Source organism: Eupeodes corollae, chromosome 1 (genome assembly GCF_945859685.1).
Source record: "Eupeodes corollae chromosome 1, idEupCoro1.1, whole genome shotgun sequence".
Lineage (NCBI taxonomy): Eukaryota > Metazoa > Arthropoda > Insecta > Diptera > Syrphidae > Eupeodes > Eupeodes corollae.
This window is the reverse complement of record NC_079147.1, coordinates 227,577,407-227,603,914: the sequence shown is the minus strand read 5'-3', so window position 1 is coordinate 227,603,914 and position 26,508 is coordinate 227,577,407. Positions and strand designations below refer to the sequence as shown.

Below are 26,508 nucleotides of genomic sequence, written 5' to 3'. Positions count from 1 at the left end.
CGGCTTTACGAAAACTAAGCAAGAACTGATTGTCGACTTAAAAAGCCGGCAGAATATTTTAGGTTTCCCCTTTTTTGTTAAATACTTTTTTCTATTTAAGTAATTTTTTTAAAATACATAAACCTCCTTAAGGGTTGAATTGGAACTCAATCTTTAGCGACGAAGTTGTCGTACCGGTTATATCTACTCTTGGTCCGTAGATATCCATAACTCTTGCATAAAAGTAATCTAGTTTTCATGACCAGTTGAGTACATTATTATTTAAACACATTTTTTTAAGATTTTTAACCATTAACTTTAAACAAAATGATCTAACTTTATTTATTGAAAGGTTTTTCAAACATCAACAAACCCCTTTCCCATAACGCCGTCACAATTCCTATTTTCTTTTTCTCGTCATCTTCCAGAGGTAATTCATTAACAGCTACATATTCTGGATAGGATCTAATCAAAACATCAACGCTAGTAGCACACTCACTCTCTATTTCAATATAATTCGGTTCGTACTCGCAGTACTCTTTGGAATTGTCCACATAATAATAGATCCGAATAGAGTCCTCCTCTTCAACGAGACGCATAATATTCGCCCTCAACAAGCGAACTTTGGTCATAGAATTAATGTTATAGCCACTAACCCAGTTCCCTTTGGAGTCAACCTTATTTTTGCACCCGAATACTGTTAAGGACCTTTCAGCGTCACTGATGTTCGGGGGAAGTGCCTCGTGTTGGAACTTCTTTGCTAATTGGTCAACAGCCTGATCAATGGGCATTTCCTGCAAAGATTTTGAAATAAGATCACGACATTTGCGCAGGAAATCTTTTCGTTCCCGCGTTGGCTCCTCCGAATACACAATACCAGCATTGTGCCACACGTTCAATGGCAGACCTCGACGCATATCAACGTCCTCGGCTATAGCCCGCTGAAGGATCATAGGAAACAGTTTTTCAAATAGATCAGCGTATGATTGCTTTTGATAAACACTCAGTGTAATGTGTAACGAGTGGAATCCAGGCTCTGTGAACGCTTGATGAATTGTTCCTCGTGGGAAATACAGGATGTCTCCGGGCATGAGAACCTTTTCCAAAATAGGTTTGCCAATTTGGTTCTGGGAAAAGTTTTCCGACGAAAACCGTGGCAATTCTTCTTTCTTGTTTCTGGGATTATATAACTTCCAACGTTTTCGTCCCTCAATTTGCAGAACGAAGGCTTCGATATCATCGTAGTGAGGAGCAAAACCCTGCGAGTTTGGGGGAGTCAAATAGGCATTTGATCCAACCATGCAATGAAACATTTCCTGTAGGGACGAATTCATTGCAAAAATTCCATCGAGGTACGTCTGAGGATTCAGCAGACGTATGCTGCATCCATTTGAATAGTGGTCCCATACAACTGGTGGTATTGCCCGACCTTCTGGATTGAGTGTCTCACGAATTCCTGTAATAATTATGTAAAATATAAAAGAAGGAAGCAGGTGGATATTGAAGCAGGGGTTGGACTTTAAACATACCATTTTTGTAGGAAGTTATGTCGATATTTTTGGTGAATTCAATGTGATTGTTGATTAACATTTGATCGATCATTTCAAAGGAAATCAGTTTGCTGAAGTAGCTGGGATTGTTGCGCTCGATGAGACAAGGAGCCTTCTCCCAGAACTTGTCGAAAAACATGTCTGCCCCGATGGGAGATATCAACCACTTGAATAACTTCGTCCCATCCTTGATACTATTGTTGCGAAGTGGCAGATTGATGGAAGGAGATGGCAGCTCTTTCTTTATTGATCCCAATGATTTGTTGGCTTCGGTTGCAGTGTCCTTGGACTTGGGTGTCTTTTCGGCAGTTTCTCCACCGGCTTGCTTTTTCTTTTTCTTGGGGATCTGTTCTTTAACTTTATCGTCAACCACAGAATTGACTTCATCTTTGATACCATTTGGTTCTGTAGACTTTTTCACTTTGGCCGATTCCTCTTGTTTGTTGTTCTGTTTTCTTTTTTTAGGAATTTTCGGAATATTTGCCTCATTTCCTGAATTAGATTTGTTGTACTTCCCATTTTGCTGATGAGTTGAAGGTGATCCCGATTTGTTTGGAGTTCCAAGGGGTTTCTTTTTGTTTTTCTTTTGTTTTTTATCAGTTCGATTTTTTGACGATGTATTTAAACCAGTCTTTTTATACACCGCAAATGCTGAAACTGCTTCCATTTTATACAAAATATATATTTTTAAAAAACTTCTCTAGAGTTTTTGAGAATTGTGATGGAAACGAACGACAAGCGGCAAAAATGTGAAATGTCAAGAAAGAAAAAACAGAAACACGTGGTAGAGGCATAAGAAAAACAAACTAAAAATATGTCCGTTTGGTAACTGTGTGTAATGATTTGAGAACTTCTGAGTTAAGCTGAGTGTACACGATTGGTAATGTTTTTAATACTATCTATGTTATGATACTAACCCTGAGGCTCCAAAAGAGTAAAATCCAATCGAACTTCTCTTCCTCAAATGTCACATTTGACACAACGGTTAATCTGTTGTTAACTTTTTTGTTGATTTACCTTTTGTGTAGGTAGTTGTTGTTTTTTTACAAAATAAAATTAAAACAAATGCCTTTGAGTAGTAGTAAGCAACAACAATATAATAATGTAAATATATTTCCATTTTCTTTAATTAATTTTACTTACTTAATGTAAAAAATATGCACATAGGTATGACCGCACTCGACACTCGACGACAATTTAAACGAAATGAAGTTTCAATTTCAAAAAGACTGCCGAAAATGGACGCTCACCACTACATACAACAAAAACGTCAAATGTCATGACAGGATTTTGATCCGCTCGAAAAATCCAAACTGCGATGACCGGATCATGGACTGGATGTTGAATTGTTGGTCTCTATTGGATTATCTGATGACAGGCCGATAGTTCTGTCATCGGAAATGTTCAATTGAGACCCAAGTAATGAATACTAAGTTGTGAATTTACACTATGGGTACACTATCTTCCAATTTAATGGTCACTTATTGACACATGAAGTCACGTCACCTTGGAAGTAGATATTTTCGACTTAAAGTTCAATGTAATTACATTTAAAGGAAAAGTGAAAAGTGACTCAAAATCATTAATTTTACCGAATACTTTTAAATGAATAAGATTATCATTATTATAATTATAAAAAAAATGATACAAGCTGTTATTAGTTATCAACAACAACCCATACGTCTTGTTTTTCAACACGTAATACATCAACAACTTTGGATTTTGGTTTCTATCTGAATCAATTTCAGAAAATTTCTAATTATTTTGCATTTTTACAGGCAGATTTGTATTTTGTGTTACGAATGGTAAGGTAGTATCAAGAGTATTTAAATGAAGAGAGCCAGAAAATATTTAAGTAGTGAACAAACAAGGAAGAGAGAGATAACTCTAAACAACTTTTAAGACTTAGATCTATGCACATCGTTTTATTATAGCAGAATACCCTATATAGTTTATTTGCGATATTAAAACGCAGCTGAATTAGGTAGAAAATATATCAAAAATAGAATTCAACCTGTTTAATTTGTTTTCAATGTAAGCTTGTAGCAAGAGAACAACTTCCATTATTTGTCTAAACTCAACCCGGAAAAATGTTTGACTGGTTGATTTACTGTGTTTCCTTCTGATTCGATATACAATACTGATCATTTTATATATTGTAAATCACGCAAAGAATTTCTTTGGGAAAAAAGGTAACTGAACAACTATTCTTTAATAAAAATGCATTTCTCTATTTTTCTCATAAAAATTTATTATTCTGAAGAGCTGATTATATTTTGTAAAAATCTTTGAAACGATCTGTGTTCCACTTTCATACAATTTCAATCACAGACACCTAGCAGAATAAGGCTTATGGCAAATATTTCTTTAAGGCAATCTATTTTTAATAGTTACTATAAACGACATTTCAAAAAAATTCCTTTATTAAGTTTCAGAATATTACTATAAAACTTAGGAGGACTTACAAAGAATTATATGTATAGAGAGTTTCCAAATAATTGCATTACAAAATATTTTTCTAAAGAATTTAAGTTTTTCGTGAACATTGTGAACATCAACAAAATGAGCAGCAGCAGTGAAGATGAGGTAATTCTTCTCCTCTCGCTTGTATCAAAGAAAAAATGAAATCGAGTGCATGAAATATATCGTACGAGAGTATTCTATCTATCACCTCCACAAGGAACTGAATTTATTGTACAAATATTTCAAAATGTCTGGAGATCAATTTGAGACAAAATATACCATTTTGAATCCAAAAATAAGAACATTCGGCGTTGGCGGCTTGGAAAAACCTAAGGCAGCTATTTCAAACCTGCCGAACAACTTCGCAACTCTACTTTCAAGACACAGCAAATCTATAAATACTTCGGTTTCACACATAGCCTACTTAAAAACATATTACTTTAAATACAAACGTATTTTATAATATAAATAAAATAAAAGTATTAATATATATTTCCTAACAAGACTTTCCTTTACTTTGTTTGTTTTATTCTTCTGACGTTTGATATCGCGTTCTTAGTAAAATTTTGCAGCTGTAATTTGATCATCGTTCTCCATTTTTAACTGATTTTGAACGCGACGTCTTCTGAAGTTCTTTTAGTCGTTAATAGTCGTCGAAAGCTTCAATAGTTTTCTGTTTTTCCAAGAAGTTTGAAAAAAAAAATGTATTACCATTAATTTATTTCATTAATTTGTCCCATGTAATTAAAATATGAAATAAGACGCCTATATAAAATTTTTGCTAATATTTACGCTAAAAACAATTCCTATAGATTCTTTCTATAATAATATTGACGAATACACGCATTCATTTATTTTTACATCTAATTAACTTCCCATAGGAAGTTATTGTATTGGGTCAGATTTGTCAAATTGAAAATTTTGACACTTCTCGACGTTTCAAAGTCCCTAGAGTCGGAATAAAAGATTTTTAGAAAGATGTCTGTGCGTGCGTGCGTACGTACGTTCACGACGTTTTTCGATGTCTATAGATCAAGAACCAGAAAAGATATCGACTTCACATAAATTTTGTTACACAGGTAATAAGACAGAAAGATGCAGAAAGGGCTCTCAAGAATATTGCGTGGGCGGTTATTTTTACCATAGCATAGGTGAACATTTTGGTTAACCCTAAATATCTTCGAAAATCGCTAGAGACTTGAATTAAATTTTATAAAATATATTGTAACGTAATAAAAAACAAATATATTTTTCGAAAACAAATCCAATCAATAGTTTTTTTATAAATCAAAAAAACGGAAAAAAATATTTGGCACCTCAAAAATTTTACAAACACAAAATGATTTATTTGAGAAAAAACGAATTGACAGTTTTTTTTATACAAAATAAAAACCTAAAAAAAACATTACTCAAAGTTGGTAAAAAATTAATTTCGACTCAAATATCTTTTCAAGAATTTGAGATTATGGTTTTCATTTAATTTCAACTTATAAAAAATATTGTTTAACATTCTGACAAATTCTGAGAAAAATGGAATCGACAGTTCTTTTTTACAAAAAATAAAAACCTAAACAAAAATATTAATAAAGTTGGTAAAAATTTATTTTCGACTAAAATATCTTTTAGAATTATGAGATATTGGCGTTAAACTACTTCATCTATTAAAAAATATTGTTGTTAATACACAGTAAAATTTTGAAAAAAATCGAATAGACAGGTTTTTTACAAAAAATAAAAACTGAAAGAAAATTTAACAAAAGTTGGTAAAAATTGTTTTTCGGCTAAAATATCTTTTGAAAAATTTGAGATTATGGCTTCCAACTAAAATTTTGAGAAAAATGGAATTGACAGTTTTTTTTACAAAAAATAAAAACTTAACAAAAAAACAGTACTAAAACTTGGTTAAAATTTACTTACGACTCAAAAAGCTTTTAAAAACTTAAAATGTTGTCTTCAAATTCTTTTCATTTCACAGAAAATATTCAGTAGTTTTTTGTTTTGTAAAAATCCAACAGTCCGTTTTTCATAAAAAAAATAAAATCTACGAAAAATAGTACGCAAATTTGTTAAAATTCTTTCATTCATCCAATTTGTAAAAATTCAAGAAATGCTACTAAAATTGGTAAAAATTTGTTTTCGACTAAAAATCTATTTAACAAAACTAGATTTTGAAACTAAACTTTTTCTTTTTTTGAAAAATATTGTTGGTGATTTTAATTTTTTTAATAATAATTTAACTGACAGCTTTTTTAACCCAGCATCAAAACATACAAACTTTTAAGCAAGGCAAATAGCCAGACGGGATGGGAAGTTATCAGTGTGGGTCGTATCCCAGCCTCTTTTTTTTTAAATACTTAATTTATGTTCGTGTAAGGCGGACTTAGGAAAAACATTAAATAGTCTCAGTCGGTAATGCTGTGTCTGTCATTTGAATTTAGGTTTGTTTTCGAACGCTTTCCGAATTCCATACTAATTATTAGGGTACGGAATTCAAATTTTTCAAGCTAATTTGTAAAAGAGATAAAAACCTAATATTACGAAACATGAAGAGTTTTTTTAATGAGAGGTTTAATTCCAAAATTATATACTTTTTATGAGGCTGTTCACAGAAAAGATGCATAACATGCCATTTGAGCAAAGAAAAAATAACAGCTTTACAAAAAAAGCCTTCCGACCGTGTTAGTTCTCTGAGATTGGATCACAAAAGGTCACCGATGTTTTAAGATTTAACACCTTTAGACGCGGTCACGGGTCACATAATCGCCAATGCTTGAGAAATATGTAATTTATGAAGTTATCGAAGACATACTGCCCCACATATGAGAATTTGTCATCAAAAATGTCATGAAAGAGATGTGCTACTGCAATCATAACTACTCCTGCGGCCATTTGGGTGATATCGTTTTTCATTGTTAATAGAATTATGTTCTTAGAAATTAAATAAACATCAATTGATTAAGAATGATTAGTTTTTAAATAATAGAATGAAACTTCATGGAACATGCATTAAACTATATCTCCCGTGCTTATAAAGAAAACATAGTTAAAATTAGTTATTTCAGCCCCTGTTTTAAGGCAAACTACACAACGGAATACAAATATTCCGGACTCAAATGGAACGGTAGGAAACTGCCTTTAGTTTAAATTCGGAAAATTCTTATTCCATACTGTAGTTTTAGTAAACACGGGAGTAAGTGTTTTATTTCTTCTTAAAAACCACCCTCGTCTCGTTTATTTTTTTATAGAAAAGTTGGCTCATAAATTTATTTGTGGGTCTATATATAAATAATAATTAATTTAAAACAAATGGAAAAATCTAGAAAGAGGAATCAAAGTGGCGAAGTTATAGGTTTTGTTAGTTTAGTAGTGAATCTACTTCGATTGAAGTGAAGGAAGCACGAACCCTGTCAATCAGCAGAAGTACCAACAAAACATCTGATTTATTTCCCATTCCTAAATTCTAAACAACAAACAACAAATGATTTTGTATTTGTTGATGGTGTCGGAATTTTGTCAAGTGTTTATTTATTTCAATTAATAAAAGTATTTATATAAATAACTACACAATGGACACGGAGCAACAAAATGAAACAGTCGAGCCAGAACCAGAGCCAGAAGAGCCTCAAACACAAACTAAAATTGATACAAAACCAAATGAAGAAAATGATTTAGCAAATGTACTCACTGCAGAGGAATACCTTACCCAAAAGAACATTGTCCTTCTTGATTATGAGCGGCAAATGTTCGTTGACATGGTCCAATCAGATGGATTAGTCGTTTGTGCAAAGTTTGTTTCCAATGTCATATCTTTATGTTTAAAATTACGAACTTCTTCTTTTTAGAGGCCTTTCTTACGATAAAGTCATAACCAACATCATGAATGCATACAGCGATGCCGGTAACTTGATCTTAGTGATTAACTCGTCGGATTGGGAAGAGACTTATTACAAATCAAAGCTAGACAAGAAATACGTCCATGAAGTTGCAAACACAGCTGCTGAAAGGTTACTTCAACAGAAATACATACAAAGCACCAGTTTAACTTTGTTCTTATAGGGAACGTGTGTATCTGGAAGGTGGGATTCAATTCATATCCACTCGGATTCTTGTTGTTGATTTGCTAAAGAATCGCATTCCCATTGAGTTGATCAGCGGTGTATTTGTGATGCGAGCTCACAGCATAGTTGAATCCTGTCAGGAAGCGTTTGCACTTCGCCTGTATCGACAAAAAAACAAAACTGGCTTCATAAAGGCATTCTCCAGCAATCCACAAGCTTTTACAATTGGTTATTCACAAATCGAACGAACAATGAGGAATCTCTTTGTCAAGGAATTATACATCTGGCCAAGATTTCATGCTTTGGTTCGTGCATCTCTCAAACGTTTTGAAGCTCAAACTGTAGAACTACATGTGCCAATGTCTGAAAAGATGATCACTATCCAGGGTCATATTTTGGACATTATGAATTATTTGGTGAAGGAAATCAAACGAATAAACCGTACAGTAGATTTGGATGAAATCACCGTTGAGAATTGTGTGACGAAACATTTTCACAAGATTTTGCAAGCTCAGCTGGACTGTATTTGGCACCAATTGAATTCACAGACAAAGTTAATTGTTGCCGATCTAAAAGTCTTGCGAAATTTGATGATGTAAGTATTTTTTTGTAATATTAGATTGGTAGATATTGCAGTCGCAAGAAGCCCTTTCTACGCGACTCAATTAGCGCTGGAAAGAGTCGTTTTGATAACATAAACTCGTTACACCTGTAGATTTAGAAATGGTAACTATATACATATAGACTTTACAGGGATTCCATTGCGTTCAAAGAGGAAAGTTAGTCAGTATATTTAGATAGAACTCGCCAGGCAAAACAATAACATACAATTTTGGCAATGAGTATTGTAAGGGATGTCTAACTTTGGTGCACACTCTTTTATCGCCAGTGACCGGGACATATTGCAGTGACGATAAAATGTTTTTTGTTATAGATATATCCAGTCTGCTGAAGATCTATTTGCTCACTTCAGGCTCTTTCTTTCCAACAATTCTAATTTAATGTTTTCCTACGCTGAACCATTAACTGTTGATGACACATAAGACGCTGATATATCAATTGAGTAAATATAAGCTGTGATCCTAAATGCGAAGAATAGAAAAGCTCCAGGCAAAGACGGGATTCCATATGAGTTTTTTAAAAATGCTACACCTACATTCTTTAACAATCTTTAAATTCTGTTCAACAAAGTTTTCTTCACAGCTGAAAACACCTCTTTTTTTTTAAAGTCTGTAATGTTTCCTATTCACAAAAAAGGACCTTTTGAAGTTTTGGAAAATTACAGGGAATTTCTTTTATTAAACTTATAAAGTGGGTCGAACGGAAAAATATTCTATCTGATCTTCAAGCTGGCTTAAGAAAAAATTATTCAACCATTGAACAGATATTTACTCTGTCATTTATTGTTAAAGCATTTCATTCCAGGAACAAAAACGTTTACTCATTTTTTGTTGACTTTAAAGCTGCCATCGACCTGGTTAACAGAAATGCGCTCTTCTATAAGCTCTCACAACTTGGCATATCTTCCAATTTCATAAGAGTGATAAAAGAAATGTACACTGAAACAAATGCAGCAGTTTGGGATGGTATCGGAATGGTTTGAGACAAATATTGGTGTGAAACAAGGTTGTCTCCTCCGTTCATTGTTGTTTTCTCTGTTTATAAACGACGTAGTAGAAATGACCTTGTCATACTTTCTGAATCACCAGAACATATGCAATTTATGATAGGGACTAACAATTAATACAGGGAAGTCAAAAATGAAAAAAAGGCCAATAGCTCTCAAAGCTTGCTTAATCCTATCATGGAAAAAATTGTTTTCCAACAAACGAATAATTTTATTTGCAAAATATAAGATATTCAATGCAGTAGTTAAATCAACTCTTTGCTATGCTTCTCAAGTTTGGGGGTCAATTGAGTACGAGGGAATTGAGAAATTCCATAGGAATTTCATAAAAAAACTCTTCAATCTCCCTCAAAATACGCCTACCAAAACTCTTGACAAACACACTTAAGTCACAGGCTGACTTTATAATAAAGGTATGCCGTCATTGTGAAGAATCAAGGCTTTCAAAAAAACTACTTTTGTATGAGTTGAGGAATAAGGACTGGTGGTATGAAAGATGGCAATCTATTGGCAACACTTGTGGGGAAACCTTGCATGTTGATGTGAACAACCAATGTAATTTAAAAGACCAACTCTACTGCATTATTCAGAAAAACAAAGACTCTATTCGAAATGCCTTCATCGTTAAGGCTCGGAATTCTGAAAATAGAATTTTATACAGTCAGCTTAATTTTAGTCTAAACTTAACTATGATTAAATATCAGTGATATTCAAAGCAAGGTGAAAAGACTTAATAGACACTTAAGGACTCCGAGAAAATTCCCGACAGATGCACATATTTTGTCGTTAAAGTTGCACATCCAAAGAAGAGGGATGTGAGTGTGCGAACGAATAGGAAAAGCTGAGAGTACTATCGTCAGCCAAACAATTTAATGGATTAGAAGTTGCAGACAGGTTATCATAGATAGAACAGAACATTTAACGATCCGAAAGGTAATTACTAATTTGATGAAGGAGGGATTCAAGAATATGAACACCAAAAGCACGCATGTTCAATAGGAGAGCCTGATGCCAAACCTTATCAAATGCTTTTGAAATATCAAGTGCAATAATCTTACTTTTCCAAAACGATGTAAATTTTGTTCCTATGCTCGGTGAGATGAACCATGAGATCACCAGTGGACCTATTCCTGCTAAAATCATACTGGAAAGAACCGTCGAAGGTGTAATCGGTCGCATTTTTTACGGATTGGCTGGTCAAATGCTGTTTTCCATCCGCTCGGAACAAGACCTAAATTAGGTTAGGTTAAAGTAGCTGCTGATTCAGAATCCACGCACTTAGGCCAAAATAAAAGCCCCATTGTGATACCACATGAATCTAGAGAATTACTTCTTACTAGTCGAACCATTTTGAGCTTTTTATAAAGCGAAGAAGATATTTGATTTCCTTTTTAGCTAGTGCACTGGGATTATCAAAAGAGTAGTCTCCCAGATGAAGTTTGCGTCTTAGTGTAAGAGCAGGGCAAGTGCAGAGAAAGCGAGAAGTTGTTTTCTCTGTTTCCTCGGCCATACATCTCCTGCAGAAGTCATTTGAGGCTACACCAAGTCGTATTGCGTGTCTGAATATAAGACAGTCTCCCGCAAGGACACCTATTAGGGAGCTAATATGAAGTCTGCTTTGAGAAAACAAGTCTTTAGGGCGCTTTAGGTTCAGTGAAGGCCATATGTACCACCTAGAGTTTGTTTTTGTAAAAGCTGTTTCTTTTAGCAGAAGTTTACATGTAGCTTCTCTACAAATAAGTATTACGGTTCCATTTTTAGGGATTTCATCGGCTCTACAACTTTCTGCGATGTCTCTGTGGCTCGGCACCCAACAGAGGTGAATGTAAAATTGCTGCGCCATCTCCATTAGAGACGATCGACAATCGAGGGCCGTTTGAGATTTGGTTGAGACACCGTGAAGAAATTTAACAGCAGCCTGACTGTCAGAGAAGAAGCGGATATCAGAAGTTGATATTACGTTTTCTCTTAGCCAGGAGAGAACCTCTTAGATTAAGCTTTTTTGAGTACACACCACTACCAACTCCCTCATTTGTATCCTCTTGTATCCATCTGTATAAAAATTAATGCTTTTGTCATCCAGGAGTTTTTTGTCTTCCCATTCATCTCTGGATGGAATAAATATCTGGAAGTATTTTTCCAAATTGGGGTTTTGGAATAGTGTAGTCTATTCACTTTGGTATAGAACCAAAAAGGTTCAAAATGATGAAGTGCCCTACATTTTTGTTGGTCCATTGAGATGAGGAGTTAAGTCTTATAGCTGCACTCGCACTCGTTGCCACTTGTTTGCTGAAGATGTCGAGAGGTGTCAGATGGAGGAGTGTCTAACGCTGCTGAGGGTGTGGTTCTCAATGCCCCGCTTATGCAGAGACATGCAGAGCGTTGGACTCTGCCGAGTTTGTCGTAGTATATGACTTTCTCCAGTGCAGTCCACCATACTGCAAGCCCGTACATAAGATCGGATGACCGATGTGTATAGCCAATAGGTTATGCGAGGTTGAAAACCCCATTTGCTTCCTATGGCTTTCTTGCAAAGGAAAAGAGCTACTGTAGCTTTTTTAACTCTTTCCTGAATATAAGGTTTCCAACTTAATTTTTTGTCCAATATCAGACCAAGATATTTTGCTTCATTGGTAAAAATCAGTGGTACACCTTTTATTGAAGGAGGTACAATTACTGGGATCTGGTATTTCCGTGTAAAAAGGACAATGTCTGTTTTTTGAGGATTAATACTAAGTCCGCAGTGATCAGCCCATCTAGTGAGCATATTGAGTGCGTTTTGGAGGAGGTCTCCCAGTGTATTAGGATGTTCTCCTGTGACGGCGATAGCAACATAATCGGCATACGCAATCACGCTGCAGCCTTCCCTCTCAAGGGATATTAGCATTCCTTAAACACTATATTCCACAGGAGAGGGGACAGAACACCATCTTACGGAGTGCCTCTACTGACAGACCTTTTTGTGCAAAAATCACCCAACTTGATGTTGATGATCCTGCTGTTTAGATGATAGGCTAATAGCTCTTAGATCTTTAGGGTTGACATGCGAGCATTTCCCCGCCTTGGGAATGAAAACTACCTTTACTTCTCTCCAGATCTAGACAACTTTTGAAGATCATCTCAATGATGGGCAAAGTTATATCGATGATATATTGTAGCTCAGCTGGTACGATTTGATCTGGACCTGGAGATTTATAAGGTTCGAAACTATTCAGAGCCCATGTCAATTTTTCTTTTGTAACAAGACCTTGAGGAAAAGTTAAGTTAAAGACAACTATGCATGGTTGGATTTGTCGAGTGAATCTTCCGAGATCTAAAAAGTAGGACAGATAAAAAAGCTTACGCATAGTTTTGCCAGCGTTGATAAACACTTCTTCAAAACAATAGCGAGGATGCTATCACCAACGCGCTCAAGACAGTCGTAACATGACTTTAAAATCCAACCAGGGGTGCAGTAGTCGATGTCTAGAAAACCAACAATATTATTCTTTAAGTCTTATTGCCCTGCACAAAACTAAGTATTCAATGTAAAGATCTACTGGTAGTAGGTGATAAATAACATTTAAGGCATCTGTTGGGCAGGAACTAAGGGCCCCTGTAATGCCGACTCTAGCTATTGTTAAAACCTTTCTATTTTCTCGATTTTGTATTTCATGTTAAATGCAGGTCGTCAAAAAATCAATCCATATGACAAAATAGGTCGTACAACGCTTTTTACCAATATTAAATACAGGCGTAAAAGGCAATGCAAGCATGTGCGTTCTTGAGTAACTCTTAGCACTGGGAGACAAGTACTGGATTTGACCGTTCAGTCAGGGTAGAGTGGTTTTAGTTATGGTAGTAAAGAGCATCACTTCAGTTTTGCTCTAATTAACCCAGTTTCTTACTTTGTTTGGAGCCATCTCAATGATTTCCCTAATCCAAATATAAACTTGTACAATTTTTTTTAAGTTGGTCAATGACCAAACACAGAAGAGCAAAAAAAGCAGGCGTAGTTGAGTCATTTTCTGTTATTTGGAGTTTTAAATTTAAGAAAATCCAAGTAACTGATGTGTTTAATGAAGTGCAAAAAGACTCGCTAATGCTATTTAAAAAACCAGAGAGACAAATTGTTTGTTTAATAATGAAGAAACCTTCTTATCAATAATATTCTTTTTTTAGTTCTACCATCTACAATGACTCTGTAAGCGCCTATGCACTCATAAAACGCTACAGAACAACCGAATATGCTCTCAGCAACTCTGGTTGGGTTCTACTTGATTCCGCAGAGCACATGTTCATGACAGCTAAGGATCGTGTATACAACGACAAAGGCGGTGCGTTTCAACATAAATTTATAAATTAATAAATTTAAATTGCATTTTCCTTCTTAAAGAATTCAATCCAGAACCATGTCCAAAATGGAAAATATTAACAGAAATTTTAAAAACTGAAATACCCACCGACATGAAAAAAACAAAACCCAAAAATATTTCCCCACCAAAAGTACTTATCTTGTGTCAAGATTCAAGAACTTGCTATCAACTGAGACAAATGTTAACCGGAGGAGGCGAAAGATTCCTTCTCTATACAGCAATGAGAAATGATATTCCAATTGGAAAACTATCAAAATCCTATCAGAAAGTACAAAACATCAAAATTCCCGAAGCAAAAAGTTCCAGTTTTTCAACGAAGAAAACTCAAGAAACACCAAAAAACAACCAACCTCCAACACAAGACGTAGAAGAAGAAGAAAATGAGCTCACACAATTACTTAAAAATGATATTCATCCTGATGAAGAAGTTTTCCAAGAAAGTTATATGTTAACTATGACGCAACAAGAAACCGATAAGTTGGACTTGTTGGTTGGTGGAGGAGACGATAGCGAAGAGGAAGTTGAAGAGCCTACAATGGACAACTCAGTTTTTGAACCCTTTCCAGAGGTATGTAATGAACAGTGAAATCTTAAGTTTGCATTTAAAAATAACAATACTTGTATTTTAGATGGAAAACCTGGATATTACAGCAACAGTTGCCACAAACAAACAACCTCTGATTTGTATTCAAACATTTAAGACTGAACGAGATGGAGTGATGGCTTTGGATAAAATATTAGCTGAGATCGAACCACATTATGTGATCATGTATCATTGTAATATTGCAGCAATTAGGCAATTAGAGGTTTACGAAGCACGTCTGCGACGACCGATAGTCGAGAGGTTAAAGGTTTATTTTTTGATTCATGCCCAAACGGTTGAAGAGCAGTCTTATTTAACAAGTCTACGAAGGGAGAAACAGGCTTTTGAACTTATTATAGATACCAAAAGTGTAAAGTTGTTTTTATTGTTTTATTTAAAAACTTAAATTTAACTTTAATTTACTGATTAGAAAATGGTTATCCCAGAGTATCAAGATGGTAAAACTGATGAGGCATTTGTCTTGCTCAAGCATTATAAACACGTCGAAGAGGAAAGCAATGCAACTACAAGGAAAGCCGGCGGCCAGGTTGATGCTATTCTTGAATCACCAAAAATTATAGTTGACATGAGAGAATTTCGTTCGGACTTGCCTTGTTTGATTCATAAACGGGGGATTGAAGTCCTTCCGGTTACAATTATTGTTAGTTTTTAATTTTTCAGGATGACATCTTTTTTTCTTTAAATAACTTATCTGAGTTCTTTTTCTGTCTTATTTTCTAGATTGGTGATTATATTCTTACTCCAGAGATTTGTGTTGAAAGAAAATCCATATCGGATCTGATTGGTTCTTTGAACTCAGGTCGTTTGTACAATCAGTGTATTCAAATGCAACGCCACTACACAAAACCAATTCTACTAATCGAATTCGATCAAAACAAACCATTTCACTTGCAGGGCAAGTATATGTTGTCGGCTAATACTACGACAACAAATGCTGATATTGTTAAAAAACTCCAGCTTTTGACTATACACTTTCCGAAATTGCGACTTATTTGGTCCCCAAGTCCCTATGCTACAGCTCAATTATTTGAAGAACTAAAACTGGGAAAACCAGAACCCGATCCAAAAACTGCAGCTGCAATTGGTTCAGAAGAAGCTGGAGGAAGTGTCGATGTATTGGATAAATTCAATTCGAGTATTTTTGATTTTATGCTACGTTTGCCGGGTATTAATTCAAGAAATATACACACAGTTATGCGGAATGGAGGAAATCTAAAGCAATTATTGGCTAAATCTCAGGTAAAATAAATATGTATTTTATTACTTCAAAGTCAAGCTGAGTAAATTGAATATATGTAAAAGAATGTATGGTATCATTGAATAATTACAAATGTAATTATCATTGAATAATTACAAATGTAATTATTCAATGATGGTATATAGAATCTATTGCTTAGCTCACAGCTCAGCTTTTATTTGAGATAACACTCTTGAGCTCAAAACATCGTTGTTTATCATCCTTCTAAGTGAGTTAACTTAAGCTTTTGTATACATTGGGCAGGTTCAGGCAACATAAGGGACTTCATTTGTAGTCAATTTCATTCCTTGAATAAATTTTGACCAAGGCAAAAAGTTAGTTTTTCAAGTGTCATGAATTTACAAGCAATAGTTGTTTGATTTGCATAATTGGTTTAGAACGCATTTATTTTGTACTTATATCAATTTGATGATGCGCTCAATAAATTATTAATTTACCAAACGATAAGAACATTTTTTTGAGTCATGAAACTCTAAACAGTGTCAATCTTTTTAGCTTAGTTTAGAGCTCAGACCTGCCCGACTCAGCTGCTGAAAAACATAATCAATTTTTAAACTTAATTCACACTTAATCTTAATCCTTTTCTAATTAATTGATTTTTAATAATATTCTGTTTTAGGCTGAGCTATCAGAACTTGTTGAATCACAAGCAAATGGAAAAATGCTTTATGACATTTTGCATGTTGCTCATTTACCACAAAAGGACGAGCAGGTCACATCAGGCCCAGGATCCTCAAAACCTTTTCAATCGAAATTCGGAAGAGGAGGACGTGGAAGGAGCAGTTGGAAACGTGTATAACATAAAATTATAACATGAAATAAAAAAATAAGTTTTTGTTGTATTGATATAAAATTTGTTGAAAGATTTAAAAGTATAATAAGTTACAAACTAAATTAAGATGTAGAATACGATTATTTTCAAATTCAAATGGAGCCGTTGATTATTGTTTCGAGAAAATAGAATTCTTCTATGCTTCGCCAGACAACACCCAAATGAAGGCATGTTGAAGAGTCTTTGCTAAATTAAATCATCTAACGATCCAACTCGATTTCCTGACGTTGTAGGACAATTCGTCAACACCCTTATGACTTATTTCTTACCTCAATAAATATGCAATCAGTGTATTAACGCCTTTGGGAGGTACAGACCATTTTTTCTTAGCTGCCAATTTCTTATGCCCAAAATAACTCAGTCGAAGAAAACACTCCAACGTGAACCGTTTAGTAATATTAGAAAGCCAACTGGGAAGGCCTCAAATACAAAATTAGTGCTTTAGGGAATAGGAAATTTTATCCCGAATATAGAAAAATCAATCAAAACTTAGGAAGACTCATTGTTTTATTCTAGCTTAAAAGATGTTAAAAGGGTCAGAGGTCGAGGTGTGAGTTTCTGTTGCTAAAAAGCCAACCCTATTAAAGAAAACCGGACAAAGTTAAAAAAAGCTAGAAAGACTTGTAGAGGTCATATTCGTAGAAGCAAATTATTCCATGAATAGAAATTACGGCAAAAAAGTATTACAATGTCCCAAAGGTATAGTAACCATTTCTGGACATTTGTTTCAAGCTACCAGTGTCTACAAACCTCCTGTATTTGAGAGCGTGAACGATTTTATAGCTAGTGCGAAAAATCTTGACATACACAAATCTGCTGGCCCGGATACTAGGCTCTTATAGTTCTGAAAAGGTGTTCTTCAACGCATTAAAACCACTAGGTAAGCTTTTTTTATCTTTCCTACTTTACAGATATCTTTGCGAGCGGATGGAAAACAGCATTTATAAAGCCTGTCCCTAGAAAAGGCGAATGCTCCCCTCCATCTTACTATCGTCTAATTGTATTTACGCCTCTACTTTCCTCAATCATGGAAACGCTGATAATTGATCAACTGGAAACATTTCCCCAAGAACAAAAGCTTCTTCAATAGGTTCATTTTCATATTCAAAACTTAAAGGCCAATTTTTACAGGGATCTCCTCTTAAATCCTGCCCTATTTCATTAATGACGTTTCCAAGGAATGCGTCTTCCAATTCGTCGCCACAAATATGTTCGACGCTTTCGCTTACTACCTGGAGAAAGACTTTCCGGTAACTCCGTTCAATCACAAGATTTGGGAGATATGAGAAAGACGATAAGTTAATTTGTGGAGGAGAATAAGTATGAAAGGAGGCTTAGTCGCAGCGAGCTAGAAAAATTTTAGCCAAAATATTCCACAATGTGGGAATCGTTGTTCCAGTGAAAAAAAACCAAAACTATCACCCATTGATGGATAGCGTTGCCAACATCAAGAATATCCTCATGGCTTTGGACAAGCCAGGCGAGTGTGATTTTGGTACGAATCTGGAACTACGAATTGACCTTTTCTGCTCCAGCCATAAGGACCTACACGAAATCGTTTATAATCTTTTCAACCCTACCTATAAGCTGCTTGGACGGCCACAATACATGGCGACTCTGAAGGCACATTTGGCCAACAGAAGCAATAGCAGTATTTTGGATTGAGTTTGTTGTGAAAGAAAAAAAAATATTTTAAATAAAATTAATTTTTGTTGTAACAGTTTTGTTTTTTATTGATTTGATCGTATATTTTCTACAAAAATTGGCTTCTCTTTGGTGAATTGTTCTGACCGGTTGAAGTGAACAAAGAAGATAGCCGCAGCCAAGCGAGCTTCTAGTACTTGTTGGTTCATGTCGTGAGCCCATTCCACCCGTCCTCAGAAGTTCTGTTGAAACTCTTCTTCGAGAAGAGCTAGTGTTACGGCCTTGTCTGCGCTGATATGCTGCTCAAGGGTACCGACGGCAAAGAAAAATCCTTAGGAGAATGTTTGCACTTCACGAATTAAAAAAAAATTGAATCTTGAACACTTTTACTGGGTGAAAGGAAGTATGTACTTAGATATTTTCATTTTATCCGCATCCGAGACGGTGGGTGGTGATATACTGGGAGTTATTTGTATATTCGTATCGAAACGTTTGTTAAACCACTCAATGACGGGATCTCATTCGTTCTTTTGGAGCTCGTATAGATCTTTACCTTTCTGAAAATCGACTTGACAAGTACCTACATAACGCTAAAGTTTGTATCTTGCATTTTCAGATCCTTTAGATCATTGTAGAGTATATCGAAAGTTCTGCGGCTCATTCTAAAATGTTTTTTTCATCAATACAAAATTTGTCAGCCGGTGTTAAACAAATTAAAATGTCAAATGAAAGCGTGTAAATGTTCGGTGTGAACGATTTTCGGGTTTTCGAAAACTTTTTAACGAAAACCCGGTTTTGGGTTGGGTGTGAAATGCCTATTAAACTCCCAGGATTTTCCTGTTCGAGAGGAATTTTGCCGAAAAAATACTGAAATAGCTGAAGAAGACAACACGTTGTTTGCCCGTGTTTGATGAGGCCCATTTTGACCTAAACGGCATATAAAATAGCAAAATTGTCGTATTTCGAGTGAATCAAGTCTAGAAATACTCCATGAGATGAACTGCACTCAGAACGAGTAACAGAATTGTACCGAAGACATATCCCAAATTCCCAAACAAATTTATTTCCAGGAAAACCACTTTTCGGTGGTCCCGAAGGTCACCTGACCTGACTGCTTTTTTTTATGGGGTTTATGTCAAGCAGGAGGTGTACAAAACAAAACTAATGAATTTGTCTGAACTGAGAAAGTCCATAATTGTAATAATTAAGGCGATCCCAAATTCAACCCTTCACGCCGCAAGGAACAATTTTTTGATCAGGTGCCTGCCTCTATCTGATGTTCAAATGGTAGACATGTGCATTCAAGAGGACACAAGCGTCCACAGGTTTTTCTCAAAACCCACCTCTGTCTATCAACTCCTACTCTCACCTCCCCGCGGTGAACATCGGGTGCCTAGTACCTCAACTGGAGATTGGGTTCCAACCCCAGTGGAAAGTTGTTGGGGGCAGTAAACGAGAGAGGGGGGGGGAGAGGTGTTTCCACTAAGGCACCTCTCCTTATCCAGGCGGCAGCGGACGAATTCTCGAGATAGAATCAACGGTGGCGTCTACAGTTCCAGTAAGGTTGAACTACTTAGTGAACACCTTATAGGGCTTCTTCGACATATTCGGAGCCCAGGCCTGTAAGGGGCGGTTTATCCGGCTCCCCTTCCTTGGAGTTATACTAAGGATCTCGCCCTCCAGGTTGGGGGTTGTGCCGTTGGGGTGACTTCCTGGCCACGTAAAAATACCTTAAGTTTCGAAGCACCAACAAGCCTCGGATACGGACGGATTCACTGTTGACAACCCACGCAAACGAAATAAGGACAACGAACTTCGGATATGTACGTGGAATGTAGCCGAACAATTAGCGGAAGCCCTAAACTGCTGCAAGGCAGATATAACAGCCATCCAAGAAGTGCGATGGGATGGACCCGGCAAACTCAAACTAGAAGACTGCGATATCTACTACGACGACTGCTACCGAGAACAAAGACAGCGTCTATTTGGGTGTGGATTTGTTGTTGGAACTAGGCACAGGCAAAAAGTCTTGAGTTTGAACAGTGGGAGCGAGTGCATCACGACAATCCACATCAAGGCTAAATTCGCAAACATAAGCCTAATATGCGCGCATGCCCCAACAGAGGAGAAAGATGAAGACACCAAAGACATATTCTTCGAGCTCTTGGGCAAGACATATGAGCAGTGCCCTGGCTATGACATTAAAATTGTCTTAGGAGATTTTAATGCCAAGCTAGGAATAGAAGACATCTTTGGTGGCATAATCGGGAGATACAGCCTGCACGACACCACCTCCGACAACGCATCACGCATCTCAATATCCACAAGGGGACATGGAAATATCCTGATCAATCAACCATCAACCAGATTGACCACATTGCGATCGACGCACGACACTTCTCCAGTATCCAGGATATCCGAACATTCCGAGAGGCCAACATTGACTCGGACCACTACCTCGTTGGTTGTAGCCAAGGTACGGCTACGGATATCGCGATCCAAGCCAAAACAAGGAAGTACTGTGAGAAGATTCGACGTTAGACGGCTACAATCGCAAGAGACTGCCATGTCCTTTTCCGATCGAGTCTCTAATAACCTCTTAAGGAGTCCTATGCTTCCTGCATTAAGCATTGAAAACCAGTGGCAACATTGCCTTGCAGCCATCAGAGATGACGCCTCTGAAGTGCTAGGTTTCACACGGCCACCACAGCGAAACCCCTGGTTTGACGACGAATGCCGGCAAGCACACGCAGCGAAACAAGAGGCATACAAAACGGCGCTGCACAAAAGGACTAGAGCTGCTCGCGAGGTCTACGAGCAGAAGAGGAGAGAGGAACACCGGCTTCTTAGATGGAAAAAAAGAGGGCATAAGAAGCGCGCGATCGAGGAGATAAAGGGATGTCACAACAGAAATGAGGTTCGTAAATTTTACCAAAAGGTAAAAAAAACCTCCCAAGGGTACCAGCCACGAACCGAAGCCCGTTAAGACGATCAGGCGAACATCGTAGTAGAACCGCAGTCGATGCTGAGAATATGGAAAGATCACTTCTCCAAATTATATAACGGCGATGTCGAATCAAATTCCGCTGTAAGGGAGATAGAACCAATAACCTCGGCGACGCAGATCAACAATTCCGCCTACCCGACCTTTACGAAGTGAAGATAGCTATATCTAAACTTAAGTCAAACAAAGTATATGCTGTCATCAAAAAAGGACACTGAACGACGACGACTTGGACAAAACGTCACCATGGACAGCTGTAACATTGAGGTAGTTAAGGATTTTGTCTACCTAGGTACCGCTATTAATGCAGACAACGACACCAGCGCTGAAATCAAACGAAGAATAACTCTTGCAAATCGCTGCTTCTTTGGACTTAGAAGGCAATTGAGAAGTAAAGTCCTCTCTCGAGCATGTAAAATCACCATCTATAAGACACTCATCATCCCGGTTGTCATTTATAGCGCTGAGGCCTGGACCCTGTCAAAGAAAGATGAGAGCGTCTTAGGATGCTTCTAGAGAAAAATTCTTCGGGTGATTTTTGGTCCCGTACGCATAGATGGAGAATGGAGGAGAAGATATAACGACGAACTGTACGGGCTGTACAGCGACACTGACCTAGTTAGCAGAATTAAAGTCCAACGGCTTAGATGGCTAGGTCATGTAGAGCGGATGGACACCAACGCTCCAGCCCGGAAGGTCTTCGAATCCAATCCCGAGGGACGGCGAAGTAGAGGAAGACCGCGACTCAGGTGGCGCACCCAGGTGGGAGAGGACCTCAACCAACTTGGCGTGCGAAACTGGAGACAGCTAGCTAGGGACCGAGCTGGCTGGAGACGCTTGTTGGTTGAGGCCCAGGTCCGCTCCGGACTGTAGCGCCACCTTAAGTAAGCCTGCCTCTAGAGCTCACTTCGGATTTTTGGGGACTTTTTTGTTGGGTACTCACCAGACATTCCTTAGTACGTGTGCCAAGTTTCAAAACTGTTGGTTTTTTTGAGGTGAAAACCTTTATTTTCTGGACTAAAAACAAAAGTTATTTGAATTTCATACTGTAGCACAATTGGTGCATCACCCTGTATATAAACTACGTTATAAAAAAGGTGTGTTTGAAAAAAAAATGTAATCTAATAATTTGTACGAAACTTTGAAACAGGTAAATGCAACTTTATTTAAATAAATATTTTTGAAATGTATCATTATCATGTTATTCTCTTCCAATTTATCATAAGATTTACCTTGTGATGGTATTCAAATTTGAAAGAGAAATTTTATTTACTCAGAATGTGGAAAATCAACTAAAGTTTCTCTTACGTTCAACAGGTGCTCGTATTTTCACACAAAAAGAAGATATTTTGAAAATAAATGAAACAACTGAAACGACAACACTACGTAAACGTAGTAGCAATTTTCAAAAATTTAACCACGATCATATTTGTATTGTTGTTGTTTGCTGTTGTACATACATACATATATTGTTTAAGAGAGGGAGAGGAAGAATTTTAAGATGTGGCTAAGGTGTGTACTGTGTACAAAACTCTGAAAGCCGATCATACACAGGTTAATCCAAAAGAGCAGGTAACATTTTTGTTTTATTTATTAAACCGAAACAGGTAAACCTCTCGTAATAACAAAACAATTTTTCTTTGAATGTCTTGAGAATTTCATTTACTTGCATGGGTGTTTCAATCTCAATCTCAGCCTTCGTCTCAGTATCTGTGTAAAATTGATGTAAAAAGGTAAGAACCTAAATTCCATTCGTTGAGATACTTGATTAGTTGGCTTAAAACTTTCAAACCGAGTTGTTGGATATTCGCGGCAGTAACAATTATTTTTTTTTTATTTTGCCACGGAAGACAAAAATACAATATACATATAAATACTTATTTGTTTGAAATAGCTATTTTGAAATATACAAAATATTGATATCAGTGAAGAGGTAAATGAGTCTCCATCAAGTGAATGAATGAAAAGTGCAAAAGAATCTAACTCAGAAAAAAAGCAAATGAATTCAAAATTTAGTACGTGCTTTCCTGTTTCATAATGAGAAAAAAGTAATTACATTCTTAATAAATAAAAATAAAATTTAGTGAAAAATATAAATACAGTGCATTGAAGACATCTTCAATAAATATACCTTTGAATATTAGATCTTTTTATGTTCAAGCTTAAAAAAAGGAATTAAACAAATCTAATAAAACCTATACCTATCTATCTGAAGCAGCCATCTTTGAATCTATGTAATATTTTTTCTTTTTGTTTGAATTAAGTTGTGAATAATAAAACATAAAAAAGTATCTTATCTTTCGCGAGAAAAATCTACGCAAATCTGTGAGAACAAATACAAAAGGAAAAAGAATTATTTTTCACAACTTGTTGTGCATGCCATTGAAATGATGTGGAATAACTAGCTGAGCCGATACTGTACAGGTATTTTATTTTTGCGGTTGGCATCAAAAAATGGATACGAAAACAATCTTGCCAAACAAGAAAAATATGAATGTAAATTATGCGAACTCAGAAGTTATAGAAAACAAAAAATATCTATTAATGTATATACATACCTTAAAAACTTGAATCTTGAAAAATACCTTTCTTCGTCTTTTTTTTCATATTAGTGTTGTTGAATTTTTTATAAACGTGTCATTGGTTTTGAATTCCTTAAGTCTTAGCCTGTGGTCTGTTGTTTACCTGTAATTAAATGAGAATTTAAACACCCAATTAATATTAAAGGTAACTTAAGTCCTTAATAGGTTCTCAATGTTTAATTAATTATGTTCAAATTATAGAAGAATTTTGTATAATAATATAATATGTTTTAAATTTGTGTACTTAGGACGTGACGTTTACCACAAAACACCTCGCATCGACTTGATCATTAGGTATAATGTTGAATTGTTGTGGTGAAAGAGTAACCAAGACTTTACCATTTTCTCTTTGAAATTTTTAGATTTTTCTCATTTTGATATGGGCATATAGATATATATGTATTTGTATGTATTTTATTGGGATTAAAGCTTGATGATATCCACTACTTTTAAACTTGATACTCGTACATGGATTCGGTCGTACCTACATACATACATATGTATCCTATTCGAATCAAATGGTTTATTTATTGCGTGACATTTCTTTCATTTAAAATTAGTACCGATTACTTTTTAATCTCTTGTATAATATACCGGCATTTTGATGCTGAATAATTAAACAAAAATTAAGTTTCGATGACTAATGTCAATAAATATATGAAGAAGAATTCAAAAAATTTTAACAATTTTGATGCGAAATTTAAATCAGCCTATAATGTGGTGGTGGTATTAATAATGTGATGTTTCTACAGAATAGTTCAGAGGAAAATTAGATAGAAACTTTTCCTTACTTCAAGGATATTTTTCAAATCAAGGACATTTCTATGTCAAAAAGAGGGTGGGATGCGCCCAAACTGATAACTTCCCATCCCGTCTGTCGATTTGTCTTGCTTAGAAGGTTTGTAGATTTCGTGTTGGGTTAAGAAAGTTGTCTGTTGAATTATTCTTAAAAAAAATTTAAAATCACCAACAATATTTTTTATATCAAGAATAGTATAAAAATCTAATTTCGTTAAATAGATTTTTGGTCGAAAACAAATTTTTACCAGGTTAGTAGGTTTTCTTAAAAGTTTTCATTTCTAATATAAACAAATACAAATTGGACAAATGAAAATAATTTGAAGCCAATGTTTTCTATTATTCACGAGATGTCGAAAACCGAACATCAATTTTTACCAATATTGCGTACTATTTTTTGTAGATTTTATTTTTTTATGAAAAAACTGACTGTTAGATTAAAAAAAAATATTGAATCTTGAAAACAATATTTTTTATAAAATAAAATTAATTTGAAGCCTATATCTTAAATTTTTCAAAAGATTTTTGAGTCGAAAATCAATTTTTACGAACTTCTATCCATTTTTTTAGGTATTTACATATTTTTTGATTTTAAACAACTGTCAATTCGATTATTCTCAAAATTGTATCGAATGGTCAAAACAATATTTCTTATGAAACAAAATTAGTTTGAAGCTAATATTTTTAATTTTTGAAAAGATAATTGAGTCAAAAGTCTGTTTTTACAAACTTTTATTAATTTTTTTTAGGTTTTTAAATTTTTGGTTAAAAAATGTTAATTCGATTTTTCTCAAAATGTTACCAAATATTGACAGCGATATTAAAAAAAAAAAAAAAATAGTTTAAAGCAAATGTCTCAAAGTTTTAAAAACTTATTTGAGTCGAAATCAATTTTTACTAACATTTATTAATTTTTTTAGGTTTTTATTTAACAAAAAAACTGTCAATTCGATTTATCTCAAAATTGTACCGAATATTGAAAATAATTTTTTTTTTAAGTTTAAATAAGTTGGAAGCCATAATCTTATATTTTGGAAAATATGTTTGAGTCAAAATTCAATTGTTACCAACTTTGAGTAATGTTTTTTAGGTTTTTATGGTTTATAAAAAACTGCCAATTCAACTATCTCAAAATTTTCGTTGCGCAAAATTGTTTTGGAGATAAAACAATTTTTTATTCGTAAAATTTTTTAGGTGACACATTTTTTCAGGTTTTTTGATTTATATAAAACGTTAGTTGGATTTTTTTCCAAAAATATACTTCGTTGCCATCACGTTACGATATATAATATAAAATTTTATTCAAGTCTCTAGCGTTATTGGTTCGTGAGATATTTAGGGCCAACCAAAATGTTCACCTTTTTTTTAAAATGCTATGGTAAAAAAACACAATTTTCTTGAGAGCACTATTATTTGTAAAACAAAATTTATTTAAAGTCGATATCTCTTCTGGTTATTGAGCTATGAACGACGAAAGAAGTGTCGCGAACGTAAGGACGTATTACAATAACTTCCTATGGGAAGTTAAAAAGGCTAAATTTTAATATAAAGCTTCAATTAAACGTCGTTCATTCTTTCTTATTATCCTAAGTTTAGAGTGGTTCAGTAAAATTAAGTCCAGTTTTATCTAGATTCAACGAAAAATATAAGTTTTAGGTGTGGGATATTTTGTTAATAATTTGTCCGATTTGTAGAACTGAAAATTTTGACATTTCTTGACTTTTCAAGGTCCCTAAATCTCAATGCATGGGTTT

General features: G+C 35.1%; 3 protein-coding genes across 4 annotated transcripts in view; 2 read left to right on the top strand and 1 right to left on the bottom strand.

Annotated features, from left to right (window-relative positions):
• Positions 1–281: 281 nt before the first annotated feature.
• LOC129953833 (bifunctional lysine-specific demethylase and histidyl-hydroxylase NO66) lies at positions 282–2,272 on the bottom strand. The gene is made up of 2 exons (XM_056067321.1): positions 1,509–2,272; positions 282–1,435 (listed from the first exon to the last, which is right to left on the bottom strand). Exons 1-2 carry the CDS (start codon positions 2,194–2,196, stop codon positions 318–320), a joined length of 1,806 nt encoding a protein of 601 aa, XP_055923296.1. The 5' UTR covers positions 2,197–2,272; the 3' UTR covers positions 282–317.
• Positions 2,273–7,457: 5,185 nt separating this feature from the next.
• LOC129953832 (DNA repair endonuclease XPF) lies at positions 7,458–16,783 on the top strand. The gene is made up of 9 exons (XM_056067320.1): positions 7,458–7,779; positions 7,835–7,996; positions 8,049–8,645; positions 13,839–13,993; positions 14,053–14,600; positions 14,662–14,985; positions 15,046–15,276; positions 15,357–15,875; positions 16,514–16,783. Exons 1-9 carry the CDS (start codon positions 7,559–7,561, stop codon positions 16,691–16,693), a joined length of 2,937 nt encoding a protein of 978 aa, XP_055923295.1. The 5' UTR covers positions 7,458–7,558; the 3' UTR covers positions 16,694–16,783.
• Positions 16,784–23,135: 6,352 nt separating this feature from the next.
• The window catches only part of LOC129953830 (unconventional myosin-XV), an 88,384-nt gene continuing 85,011 nt past the window's right edge, over positions 23,136–26,508 (top strand). Inside the window, exon 1 of one of the 2 annotated variants that reach the window (XM_056067314.1) lies at positions 23,136–23,422. The gene's annotated coding sequence lies outside the window, so the exon portion shown is untranslated. Of the gene's footprint in view, positions 23,799–26,508 lie in introns of both variants that reach the window. The other variant, XM_056067313.1, reaches the window with a different exon arrangement.